Source organism: Corvus moneduloides, chromosome 24, assembly GCF_009650955.1.
Source record: "Corvus moneduloides isolate bCorMon1 chromosome 24, bCorMon1.pri, whole genome shotgun sequence".
In the NCBI taxonomy this organism is placed as follows: Eukaryota; Metazoa; Chordata; class Aves; order Passeriformes; family Corvidae; genus Corvus; species Corvus moneduloides.
The window spans coordinates 3,835,579-3,848,940 of NC_045499.1; the positions used below are offsets into that span (position 1 = coordinate 3,835,579).

The 13,362-nt window shown below is 52.4% G+C and overlaps 1 protein-coding gene across 8 annotated transcripts in view; it reads right to left on the bottom strand.

Annotated features, from left to right (window-relative positions):
• The window catches only part of ANKS1A (ankyrin repeat and sterile alpha motif domain containing 1A), a 78,515-nt gene that overhangs the window by 18,335 nt on the left and 46,818 nt on the right, over positions 1–13,362 (bottom strand). For 7 of the 8 annotated variants that reach the window (XM_032132802.1, XM_032132806.1, XM_032132801.1 and 4 more), the window contains 2 exons: positions 8,646–8,712; positions 4,213–4,319 (listed from right to left, as the gene is read on the bottom strand). In XM_032132802.1, the coding sequence (XP_031988693.1) occupies positions 4,213–4,319; positions 8,646–8,712 (174 nt within the window). Of the gene's footprint in view, positions 1–4,212; positions 4,320–4,425; positions 6,071–8,645; positions 8,713–13,362 lie in introns of those variants that run through there. The other variant, XM_032132804.1, reaches the window with a different exon arrangement.

A 13,362-nucleotide genomic window follows, 5' to 3' on the forward strand; every position in this document is an offset into this window, starting at 1 on the left:
ACACGATGGGGCCAAGCTCCAGGAGCAGCAGAATCCCTCTTGGCCCATATTCCTGGGACATTTTTCCTGCTCTCCCACCTCCCCGGCTCATTACCCGCCAAGGACAATTAAGTCCATTTATTGTGCACTTTTCTGGATGACACTTCTCACTCACTGCTGCAGTGTTGTGACCTTTCATTTCCCTCCTCTGGTGAGGGATGAGGCAATGAGGCTCCTGGAACTCGGCGCACGCCACGGGGCCTCGTTCCTCCACGTGGGAGGCAGCAGTGCTGCTCCTCCTGGGTGGTGGGGTGGGCATTCCCGGTTCACTGGAGCTGTTCACGTTTGGCAGGCAGCACTGCTGAGGGTTTTATCCTACTTGCAGAGCTGTATTTTTGCTCAGTCAAGGACAGCACAGCCACTGCCAGCAGCTTCGCCTCAGTTGTGTTCACCCACCGCACAAATAAACTTTCCCCTCTGATGGAGCAATCCCAGCGGGCTGCAGAGCAGAGCAGGAGGATTGGAAGCACTATCTCCACTTGAGCTGTTCCTAAGCCCAGCTGCCTGCACAGGCTGCTGCCCAATCCCAGCTCCATATGAAAAGCAGCGGCTGAGTGTCCCAGTCCAACTGCCCCGTGGCAGTGGTGCTGGCCATGAAGGTCACTAAGTGGCAATGCCGAGGGTGAGGGAAAGAAGCTGCTGTCTTGGGCAGTGGGGTTTGTGCTCGCGAGTGGCAGAATAACAGGGAACGCCTCTTCCCTGCCTTGTCCCTAAACACAGAGTGGCTACTGTAGGCAACGTGAAGGGAGTAGAAGAATTTCTGCAGAAGCAGAGACGGGGCCCAATACGTAGATGTGGGAAGAAAACTCAGTGTTTTAGAAAGCCAAGCTACCTAAATCCATCCCTTTCTTCCCTCAACCAAGCCAAAAAATTACACAATCCAAGATCCGTGTAGACCTTGGTCCCTTCCCAGGAACACGTACATGGATGAGGGCGCTCCAATGTCACGTCACATCCATGTCTCAATAATCCTGTTGATTTATGCCAGTGATACCCACCCCTGAGTGAAGCCAATGCTTGATCAAGATCAACTTTGTCCCAGATGCAGAGCTAGAATTCCCAGGAGCACAGAGGAGGCTCCAGAGCACCTTTCCCTTCCACAGCACAGCCTGAGAGACACTCGTGGCTCCCACTGTCACCTGTAGGAGCTGTGGGTCCCCTGTGCCCCTCTCAGCTGTTGGTCAGCAGAGCCCGAGAGGAGCAGGACCCTCATCCCCTCCCTGCTCTCACTCCAGGTGCAGCCTGTCCAGTGAGGCGGCCGGCACGTGGCTGGAGCACAGCTAATCCCCTAATCCCCAATTCCTGGAGTTCTGAAAATAACGGAATTATTATTTTTGGAAACAACACATGTTTCTGCCTTCCTATATTAACATTTAATTAAGAAGCCAAATATATTTACAGAGCACTTTTCAAACTCTCTTTACACACGGTGTGCTTGTGAATCATTTCCCTACCTGGGGGTAAAGGCTCTTGTGACATGGGGCACGGATTAGCACAGGAGCCAGCTGAAAATACCCAGGCAATCAAGAATTCCTGAAACCAGACCTGGCTGCAGTACAGGCCACCAGAGCACCAGCAAGCCCGGCACCCCCAGCTTATGTCTCTTACAACCCGGTCCCACCCCCAGGGCAGACAGGGCACTTTAAACCCTGTTTCTCCAGTGAAGAACAGCACCACGCACCCCGGCGCCTGCACACACCAGCTCTCACAGGTCCCTGCTGCAGTGACCTGAAAGCTCCTTGCTACGCTGTTCTTAACCCTCCTCCGAGTTACAATCTACTACAGGCTGTGTATGGTCCTCAGTAATTAAAGGGCTCTTTTAGGACACTGCCCTGCTCTGCAGCTGCACTGTCCCTGCACAGCGAACGCTTTCCTCCTGCAAAGCTCCTGGTTTGCCCCCAAAAGGCACCTGCGGATCCCAGAGCAAAGGGAGCATCCTGGCACACCAGAACACCCCGCAGCTCTCTGAGCAGGGAGCAGTGCAATGCAAAATCCTGCACAGAAAAAAAAGTGTTTTCGTATCAAAGGACTCCAATTTCCTAGGTTGGACTACTAAAACTTAATTAACCTCATAACCCACCTGGTGATTTGCAAACCATTACCTGGCGTTCTTTGAACCTTGAAATATTGAACACAGCGAGGTCCCAAGAGGGACTAATCCCTTCATAGAAACTGTTTAACTCCAGGAAAGTAACACACTTAGTTTGGAATATTCTCCCTTAGAGACTGGAAGGGGCAGCCTATAAAGCAATGGTTGTGCAAAGAAGAGGACTGGGCAGCCCAACCCTCAGAGCTCAGCATCCTGAGCCCCTGCTCTGCCCAGCCTGAGTGTTCACAGCAGTTTTAATAATTCATCCAAGAACATCAAAAACACCACTAGAACCAAATTAACTACTTGTTCCTCACTTGTGCTCTATCTGAAGGTTTTGCTCCCCCAACACCAGAAGCTGAAGGCAAGGAACACCTCAGAGGAAAAGATTTTAAATAATTCAACTTTCCTGCTGGGCTCATGTATTTGTTTAGAGTTCTCAGGGCTGGGATGAATGGATTTAAAGCCAGGGTTCGCCAGGGTCAACTCCCTAGGAAAAGAGATAAGCAGCAAAATGGAAATCAGCTGGGGTTTGCAGGAAATCTTTGTGAAATTATTTGACCTTTTAAATTTGAGAGGAATGAGCAAATGAGTGTCCCATCCCCTGAATCCAGGGGGAGCAGCACTGGGAGCAGCCACCCAGCACTGGACAGGGAAGAAAAACATCCAGCCATGAAGAGAGCAAATCCTACCACGTACCCAACACCACCACACAAAGGGACACACAGAGGAACCTTTGCTACTGGAGTTCTGAGCTAAATGAGAGGGCCCCTGGCCAGGCAAGGGAATGGTGTTTTATCTGCAACTGCTGGGTGAGAGCAGCCACTGACCCCACAGTGACCACAGATCCATCAGCAGGGGATCCCAAGAGGATCTACAAGGTTATTTCATTTGAATTTGTTGTACCATCTCCAAACAGCACACACAGGGATGCTGAACCCTCCCCCATCCCTGGCCAAGAGTCTGCTGGGCTTTGGGACTGGCCGGGTGGGACACGGAGTGAAAACCACAGCAAACCCCAGCTCTGGGGGGGAGTGTTGGCTCTGCCAGGTGAAGGGAAGGCAAACGGCCCAGCTGCTTGCTGTGGAGACCAGGAGGAACAGCTGGAGAGATCCAACAACATTTATCCTCCTGGCCAGGTCATTTTTTAAAGTATAATTACACCCTGCCTTCACGTAGCCCAACAGATGCTGCTCAGGTGTGTGCTTCCTCGAGCCTCCATCCATGACCTTTCCCAGCTTCCTGTCTCTCTCCAGCTGTCCCCTGTATCCTCCCCACCATCATTGGCCACTGTGTGTTCCAAACCCCCTCACCCAGCTCACACCCTCCTGGTGTCCCCTCTCTGCACTGTCCCCAGCACCAGAGATGTCCCTGCTCCCGTTCCAAGGCAGGATGCTGCATTAGCCAAAATGATTTTTCCAAAGGTTTACAACTATTTTTTACTATTTACCAAACTTGGAGCCCACATTCAAAGGCATTTCTTTAAGCCATGCAGGGAGAACCCCTCCTGCAGCACCAAGATTTTGTCTTTGCAGTTGATCATTCCACACGAATTCTCAGAATTTTACACCGTGCAGCTTTAAGTTTCTAGACACTGGTTATCAAAACCCCTCAACGCTGAGCATTACCATGTCGTCATCATTAGGTTTCAGAGCCAACAGTGTCAATGCAATTAGGTACAGCTCATTAACATACTGCCTGCATGCTCTGAGCAAGTACAGTTCCAACAAGAGGTCTGCTGCCTCCTTCACAGCTCAGAGCACAGACTGCTCAAGGGTTCCGTCAAAACACCAGCGAATTTCAGTTCCCATTTCTGGAGTACATTGGATAGTAAAGATTTAGGGAGCAGATGAAATAAAATTTTCTATCAAAATCATAGTGAAAAAACCAGTAACACCCGAATTAAATGCAAAGACCCAACACAACCTTCATCTGTTCCTTCTGTCCAACCATCTACACCCCCCAAGACCATCGTGCCGGGCAGCAGAACTTGGCTCTGCCCGGCGCCCACATGGGGCATCGGTAACACAGGAAGCTTTGGCCAACCCATTCCTCAGAGCCCGGGGTCCCTGGAGGGCACTCACCAGGAAGCGGACATCGTCGAAGCCGTTCAGGAGCAGCTTGCTCTCGTACTGCTGCAGGCCGATGGACTCCAGCCACTCCCCGACACTCTGCTCCAGCATCCGCGAACCTGACGAGAGAGGAATCGGCAGCCGCTTGAACAGAGAGAAACCGTTCAGGCGGTAGCAGCGGCACTCTGAGGAGGACAGATGGCATTGCCACATCATAGTCATTACCATAAAGAAACTCAAAAAATTATGCTCAGAGTACAACAAATCAGCGGGCAGACAATTCCTCTTGTGTGCACAGAGCATGGACAACAAGCTCGCAGTGCCTCCACGGGCTCCGGGTGCAAATCTGTACCGCAGTTCACACTCAGAAAAGAAACTCCTCGCCCGGGAAAAGGTTCAGAGGTGCTGCTGGGGCGCTGATTTCACAGGCACTGCTGTCAGGGCTCACGGGTTCCTCACCAGGCGAGCACATGAAGCCCAACCCCACAGGGATGCGGATCCACTCCTTGGCTCAGCGGAAGGGGGCGGGAGGAGAGCAGCAAACTTCCACCCGAGGCATTCCCAGGCAGTCGCAGGTGCGAGGGAAGGGAGCGGAGCTGTGCCAGTCCTCTCATCCGCGCACCTCTGGACACAGCCCCAGCTCAGCGGGGAGCACGGAGCAGCCTGAGAGAAAACAGCTTCATGCAGCCGAGCCAGCTCGGACACGGCGGACGCTCGGGAAAGCAGCAGGAGTCCAGGCAGAGCGGCTGTCCGCGGGAAGACACGCAAGACAAAGGAAGCACAGACTGCAGCAGCGGAGAGGAAAGGCTCGTGCTCTTCCTCCCCAGCAGTCCCGAGAGAGGCAAACCATGGCAGGGGCTTCGTCTCGCCGTTACCGTGTTACGTGGAACCCAAGCACGTCCAGCAGCCCTGGCTCTGTCATTCTACCAGCGATCCAGTCACTTGGCATTCCAGCACACTGCCCGGACCTCTTGGCATTCCAGCACGCTGGCCCCAGAGAGCCCAGCCCCACCACTGCACCGTGTGACAGCAGAGCCAGGACGGTTCTCACCCAACACTGCTGGTCCTGCCAGGTGTTGGGCACACACCTGGATTTGCCCTTCCTTCATTTTCTCCGGCCGAGCGCAGCCACCGCATCGAGCCCCTCGCTCTGACAGGGAGCAGCTCTGCAGGAAGGAGGCATTTCAGTTCCCTGCTTCCAAGCCACGGCAAAAGGAAAAAAGCAAATGCAAGCACACCCTCTCCTCTTCCTGCAGCAGCTCAAGTCCGAGCCGTGCCCTGGCACCTCCCCTCAGCCTCTGATAAAGGAGATTCCTCCCAACACCTACGGGAGCCCTGGCAGATGAGGTCTCCCTTCCCTCACCCCTGGGATGAGCCCAGTGACTTGTTACTCTTCTCTAGTAAAGCTCTAGACCTTAAGTATGACCAAAAAAAAGTTCAGAGATCTCCTTTACATCAGGGCATTTGTTATGCAAGACAGTCAGATTTTCAGGCTCCGTGGCACGTCTGTTTCCAGCATGGATGCAAAGAAAAGGATGATCAGGAGACCCCCGTTTGCTTCCTTTGAACCTTTGGGTCAGCTGAAGCAGTTTGGTACCTTCCAGCCATCCCTCCCCACTGTGCTGCAATGGCTGCACACACAGAGCTCACGGTGTCACCTGCAGATTCCAGGGGTAATTCCTGCTGTCTGGTCCAGGGGGTTGCTCCTGTGCCGGTATTTGGGAGCGCCAGCCGGTCCTTCCAGCACACGCGGCAACGCCGAGATCACAAAAGGCTTCTGCCTCCCTCCCCTGAGCCAGCCCGTGCTCCGGGGCAGCAGCTAAGCCTGGACTGTGTGCCAGGAGCCCCCACTCGCCAGCTCTCCATCCTCCCCTCCATCCTTTCCCCTGTGCTCTGCCGGCGGCTGCGGCGGCGGCTTTGTCTGAGCCGGCGAGCCCCACGCTCCACGCTGTCCCTCCCTTCTCCTCATCCTCTCCCCCCTCCCAGCACTCCCACCCGCCGGGAGGGGGGCAGCGGCTCCGTAACTCTCCAGCGGAAATCACCGACTCCTCAATATTTACTCGATGACGGACAACATGGCTTGGGGGTTTTAAAAAATGATGTCACAGGTCTGCTCCGACAGATCCAAGTGATTTGTGGCTGGCTCAGAATTAATTTATCGAGAGAGGTGAGGAAGTGCCTGCTGCCTACCACAGCATTCCTGGGAGCTGCTGGGGTATTGGCAGGGGGAGTGAAACCACAGCAGCTCCTTCTCCTGAGCTCCTGAATTTAATTTTTAAAAAGGCTGAACTCTGTTCAGCCTTGCATGCACTTGTAAACGCATTTCTGCTTTTAGAAGGGAAACATGCAGTGATACCAAGTGTAGGTTTTCTGTTTACAAAACCCTTTCAAGTCTTGACAAAATGAAGAAAGGGAAGTATTTGGAGGGAGGGAATGGAGGGGTTTCCTTTAAAAAGAAAAAGAGAAGAACAGATGCCCAAAACATCCCAGGCTGAGAACGAAGATGCCCCAAATACATCTGATATTTGTGTGTTACAAGGATGATACAAGAACAGAAGAATTACAGTACTTGTGCCCCCTGGCAAGATCCTGATCACAACTTCTGACTGAAACAAACTCCTGTTTCTCAGCTCCATCCTTCCACATTCTGGGAATCCTGCCTTTGAGAGGCCTGCATCTGGCACAGGGGGAACCAGTGGGCAGAGCTGGAATGATGAGGGCATTCCCAAGGCTGCGTGGACAGAAGCACAGCACGGTGCCTCCTGCAAGGCTCTTCTCAAGTCTCACAGCATGGAGAGGAAGGGGCTGCCAGGGTTCAGGAGGGGCTTTCAGATGTTACTGTTTCAGTAATGATCTTTAGTGTGAACTTTGCACCCATCTGGAGGATGAAATCAGTGCATGGGCTGTGCTGGACCAACATCACCTCAACTGCTCGTGGACATTTGGTGCAGAGACACACGAACATCTGTTCCAAGACCAAACTCCCTTAAGAAAAAGGGCAGGTGGAGTTTGGTATCCCTAAAATGATGGTGTTCCTTGACTGCCCAAGCTCTAAGATGCCCTTGCCAGTCCTTACCTGCTTCTTTCCCCAGACACGAGGCAGTTGTACACAGTAACTGCTCGTACAACCAGCTCCAAACACATTTATCCCCACAGGAACTGCCAACAAGGCATTTCACCTTTCCAGACCCTAAGCTAGTCAGGAGCCCCAACATCCTCAAACCTCATCCATTTTTAAGGATGAGAGAGCATTTGGGGAGCTCCCTGCACAGTCACCATGACCTGAAGCACAACAACAGCCCCACAAAGGCCTGTGGAGGAAAAGCCAAACGTGTGGGAGCTCCCAGCGAGGGGCTGGCAGAGCTCTGCCTGCTCCAGGGGAAGGAGGGACAAACAGGGAACATGCCCAGCAGACAATCTGCACACAAGGGATCCCAAACCGAGCGTGAGAGAGCACAGCCCGCGGGAAAACACCCGGCTCCAGGACACGGCAGCTCCCGTGCCCACCTGCTCCGGGGTGTCCATCTTGCTGAACGCTCCCTGCACAGCTGCAGGTCTGCAGAAGCACTGGCTCCTCCTCTCCCCTCCATGTCAGACCTTTCCCTGGCGCTATCGATCCATCACAGGCCGGCCTGGCGCAGCAAGGGCTGTCAGAGCAGGGTGCCTGAGCACAAACCCACACAGAGCTTCAACTCCTCTGCAAAGCCACCTGACCCTGGAATGCAGAGCCTGAATCAGGGTAAACTCCCACTGGGAACAGTAGGTTCCTCCTCACCTAAGCAAAAACCTGAGTGACAAATGGAGATGAGGTGAGCTCTGTCACAGCCCGTGCGAGCTGCGTGTGCGGATCTGCATTAGCATCTCATCAGGAGGAGCTGCTGCCCACCCGGAGTCAGAGCTGTTCTGCTGCAGCAGTCTGGAGGTGAAGGATTTAAAAGGACAGAATCCCTCGTGGTGGCAGCTCTCCAGCAAGCTTGAGTTCTGCTTTTGCTCACGATTCAAAGGCAGAGAAGGGAACTCACGCTTTAAGTGTCCTCCAAGAGCCTTGTTCAGTGGGTATCGATACCTGCAGGTGCGGATCACCCTCCCCAAGGCACCTGGCAGATTAACGACATCCAAAGGGCACAGCCACCACGGCACCCACACTGACCCACCACTGGCACCATCCAGCCCTGCTCAGCACAGCTGCTGCCCTCACGGAAAGAGCTGGGAGGAAAATTCTGCAGCTGCATTCTGTAAAATTAAAGGAATCTTCCCAAGGAGCGTAGAGTTAAAACTGCTGGCATCAGCATCGAGCATCATGTGGGAACCCAGGTCTGCTCCTCCTGTGCCAGAGCATTCCTCTCCGTGCCAAAGCAGGTTACAGAGACCCATACACAGGAGCCAGCACCTTGTTTGTGTGCAGAGCACAGCCAGGACAGACAGACACATGCTAGGTACACTACCTGAGATCCTGTGCTGCTCCTGGGAAAAGTCAATGCCTTCACCGATGGAACTCATGATCTTTTCAATCTGGAAATAAAAAAAAAAGCATGTGTTGCATTATTCATAAAGCCTCAGGAAAAGGCAAAGGCAGCCCAGGATTTCACCTCCCACGTGACAGCTGAAGAAATCCAGGAAGGGATGTTAAGGTATCTCTGAACCAGAAGAGGTACCCTGAACACCTTGCCTGGGTACGTCTTTGTTGGGATGGATGGCTCAGAAGGGATATGCAGAGATTGAGGCTCTGCAGAGCCTTCCCTTCCACAACTTGCCAGTGCCTGGAAATAAAAAGCTTCAACAAAACCATCCCTCTGGAGCACAGCTTGGGGGTAAGGAAGGAGCCCCAAACTCCTCAGCTCACCCTGTATGAGCACACAGCCCCCTACACCAGCAGTGAAGCTGCAGGAATGCTGTCACCAACTCCTTCCCAGCAAGCAGACTGGGAGTTCGGCTTCCCCACATTCTGTTTTGTTGGGCATTTTTGTTTTGGCTCGATTTATTTTTTAGACCACCGCATTTCCCAATCCTATGCATGGAGCTGTGCTCCCACCGGAGCAGGTGCTTCCAAAGGGTTTGAAAACACATCATTTGGGATAGCTGCATCACGGGGCAAATGCCTGAAGGACCCGGGAGAGGGAGCAGGAGACAGCTCCATCTCTGACAGAAGCGATTCACAGTCTACAGCTCCAGGCAAACCTCAGGCAATGAGGAAGAAAAGGTACAAACTCTGCTGGAATGGGTCTGTTTGAGGCCACTTAAGAGCTACATAGAAATGGCTGCATTTGCCACACACACAAAAGAATAAATTAATGCAAGTTGCAAGTTCCAGTGAACCTTCAGGAGAAGGTTCTCCTTAAATGAGAAGAGAAACTTTTCAAGCAATTCTTGAGCAGAATCTGTAAATCAAGGTTTCCAGTGCAGTGGTGCAGAGAGAGAATTGACAGCAGTTTTTAAGGTTAGTTTGTAAGAGGAAAGACCTGACAAACTGGTCAGTTCAGACCCTTCAGTACTCTCAGCACTGAACTCCACTGTTTCCCAAAGAGCAACACCACACTTGAGAGGCTCAGGGCTGGTTGCTTACTCCAGTCTTCAGTCTATAACTGAGCAGAAATTAAAAAGAGAAGGGGAAAAAAAAAAAAAAAAAGGGCCACCAGTGAGATTCCCAAACAGAAATCTCCCAAGCAAACAGCCCTGCAAGGCACTTCTGAGTGGTTGCTGCTGAATGCAAAGTGACTGGCCACAGAGTGGGGGAATAAACCTCAACTCTTACTCAACTTTTTTTCTCCTGGTCATTTAAGGACATCTTTGGGGATGGAGTCCAAGTTTCCCTGGACTTCACCCCTGGCTGCCTCTGCCCTGCCTGGCTCCCAGTGTGATGCTCTGCTTGGTGCAGCTACATGAATCCCCAGCCACCCACTGGTGTGAGGGGCTCCTGGGGATGCTGCAAGGGGCTGGATCTGACTGCCATGCACACTTGGGGCAGCTTGGAGCTGAGCTCCACCAGAGAGGGGTTTTGGTGAAACAAAAAAAGCTCTTACAAGGCTCCTGCCAAGGCAGATCTCCAGGAAGCCCCTCCTGCCTGCAAGGAGCAGAGGGCACTGCACTTGCAGTGTTCAGTCTCACCAGGGACACGGCACTTGTGTGAGCTGTAAGGTGCAGGTCCTCTGCCCCTGGAAAACCATGAAGATGAGCACCTCTACTGGGCTTGAAATATGGTTAATGCCTATTACTGGGAGATTTGAAAATCAGCCTGGGGAAACAATCAGAATCCAAACACATATAGCAGAAGAGGGAAGTATGATCTACAAAGAAACTCCAGTTATGGGGGGTTTGGATTCACTGGACACACGGGTCCTGTCCTAAGGCAAAAGCATTCCTTGCTCCTCGGCCCCTGGACAGAGCCAGAACTTGAAAATTACCTTTGCTGGAACTGCTGGGAGACACCTGAGCCCTGCTGGATTCATTCCAACAAGAACCACCAAAGCAGGTGGTTTTGACCCCCAAAGCAGCAAATGCTCTCCAGCAAAACCTTTGAATTTCACAGTGCCCTCAAGTACCATCAGGACATTACGGCCATGCAGGACTGGAGGGAAATACAGGGATGGTGCAGAACCAGCCCCATGCCCAGGTAACACCAAGAGCTCTGGCACTGGCTGTTCTACTCCCTTCCATGGGCAGGCACTGAGCCCGAGCTGCAGAGGATTTCTGGGACACTGCAACAACCCTGAGTGACTGCTGCATAATTTGGGTCTTAAGGTCAATTCAGTTCAAGCTCCAGAAGTTTAAGGACATTAAACTTCACAGATTGGTGTCCATCAGCTTCAGGACAAGGAACATCTCTGAGCTAGAGCCGCTCTTGTAGCTTGTCTGGGAATCTCTAGCTGGATTCAAATTGCAGATTAACTCTGAAGCCAAGTTCCTTTGTTTCCATCGTGCTGCCCTCTCCTAATTTGAGAGAGACTTGATGTTGTCCAGGCTCAGCCCCCAGCACAGCCAGCTCTGCAGTCCCAACATCGCTGTGAGGACTTGCAGGTGCCTCTGCAGTACTGAAACACCCACGGCCTTTTCCTCAAAAGCAGAGAATTGCCTTGTGCTATATAAAACTGAATGGAAATTAAACAATCACGTGGCAGAGGATTACCTTTCACAGCCCTCCTTTGCCAAGTGTCGGTCACGGTTACGCACGGTCCCAGCTATTGCCATTAATGCAGAGGGAAATCCTGCCCTGCCCTCGGCTCTCCATGGAAAGCAAACACCTCAAACAGACTCACACACCACCTCAACCATGGGTTTATGGCTGACCAGCTTGATTTAACTGTTAGGAGGCTGCAAAGAGAAGAATGAGAAGGACAAACCTGGAGAGGGAACCGATGCTTTAGAGCATCCCTGTCCTCTGCAGCCTTTCCTCAGCTGCACTTCTGCACGAAGATGGGGCTGAAGATAAGATACCTTGAAAATAGCCAACACTACAGTTTTTTAGGCTGTTCTTTCCCACTGGTTAATTATTAAAATACAAAAATACCATGTTTAAATATAGCACTGCAGCTCAGACTTAGTTGTAGCCTGAACACTCAGTTCCGATTTGTTTTGGCTTAACCTGTATTTTTCCACTGAAGCACCCAAGTGCCCATCTCTGGTTGTGCTGCGGGGTCAGTCTGGGGTGGGGATTTTATGGTTTGTTTTACACCCACAGAAATAAAACCACAAAATGCTTCCGCCTCCTAAATTAATGTAACCATATCTGTTATCCCTAATGCAGAGGGGCAGCTGGCTCCGTGCTGCAACAGTGAGGGTGAGCCAATGAGCCCTCAAACCCCACCAGGGAAGGAGAAACTCCTGCACAGCTGAAGTACTCTGGGAGAAGGAAAGGCTGCAAGGATGGGAGAGTGTCCCTCATTAACCCCATAGCAGGAATGTGACTGGAAGGAGTTGTGGAGCAGTTACCAGAATTGGAGCTCTTAGATCTATTTTCACATTTGCCTACATTTGGTGAAGGATACAAATGCCCTGAAAAGAGGGGCTGGGTGCGGCTGAGAGTCCCGCCGGGGCGAGCTCTTCCAGGCAGGCAGGCGGCCACAGGAACATAGCAACTGGCCAGTGACTCCAAAACAGAACCTGACTCAAAACAAACTATCCTGAGCAGAGTTCTGCTAGCAGAGGAAGAAGCATTTGTTTGCAGAAGGCCAAGCCAGCCTGGTGGCATGCCAAGGTCTGTCCTGCTGCAGGGCAGGAGACATTTCCACACCAGAGTCCTGCACAGTGGCTCCCCACCTCGCAGTGCTCATGGCAGGAGCAGCCAATGGCCTCGTACATGGATGCAGGATGTTTCCTTTTCTCTGATCCCAGCCTGCAGGAGCAGCAGGGACCCAGAGGTGGACAGGTCCCACATGTGTGTAGAGGGCAGTGACACCCCCTCCCTAAGGGCACACAGGGCCCTGCACAGGCTCTGCTCCACAGCCAGCCCCGTTCCACCCCCTGCCCTGCTGGATGTCAAGCCATGGTGCCCATACTGATCTCTCCAGCTTTTCTTCCCCAAAGCCTCTGCTAACGTTTGAAGCCAACAAATCCATTGAGAGAGACTGAGTGCCATTAAACAGCCTCGGTGCTTTTGTCCCCAGAATAAAGAGCTTCACACAACATGGGCTGTGCACCTACATCCAGGGAAGGAGCCTCGTTTGAAGAGTATCAGACTGACCATCACTCTGCCAGGGTGACACTCACCCAGTCTTGGAGGCATCTCAATGCTCCTGGAGCTTTCTGAAACGGGCTTCATAAAACCTCACCTTACAGTCACCATCAATGCAAATGCAAAGTTTGTTCTCAGTCTCTGCACGCAGCATCAGAGGCTGCCAAGGACACAGCAAGGTCACCCTGAGAGAACTAAAAATCGTAGAATCCTCCAACAGTTTGGGTTGGAAGAGACCTTAAAGCTCGTCCAGTGCCACCCCCTGCCACAGCAGGGACACCTGTCCCAGCTTGCTCCAAGCCCTGTCCAACCTGGCCTTGGACACTTCCAGGAATGGGGCAGCCACAGCTTCCCTGGGCAGCCTGTGCCAGGGCCTCCCCACCTTGTGTGGCATCGATGTCTTCTGCTTCCTCTGTGGCCCCTTCCCAAACTGGTAGCTTAAAAATCACCAGTGATTCTTGAGCACCAGGAAGAGGACCTGCAGTGCACCTGCA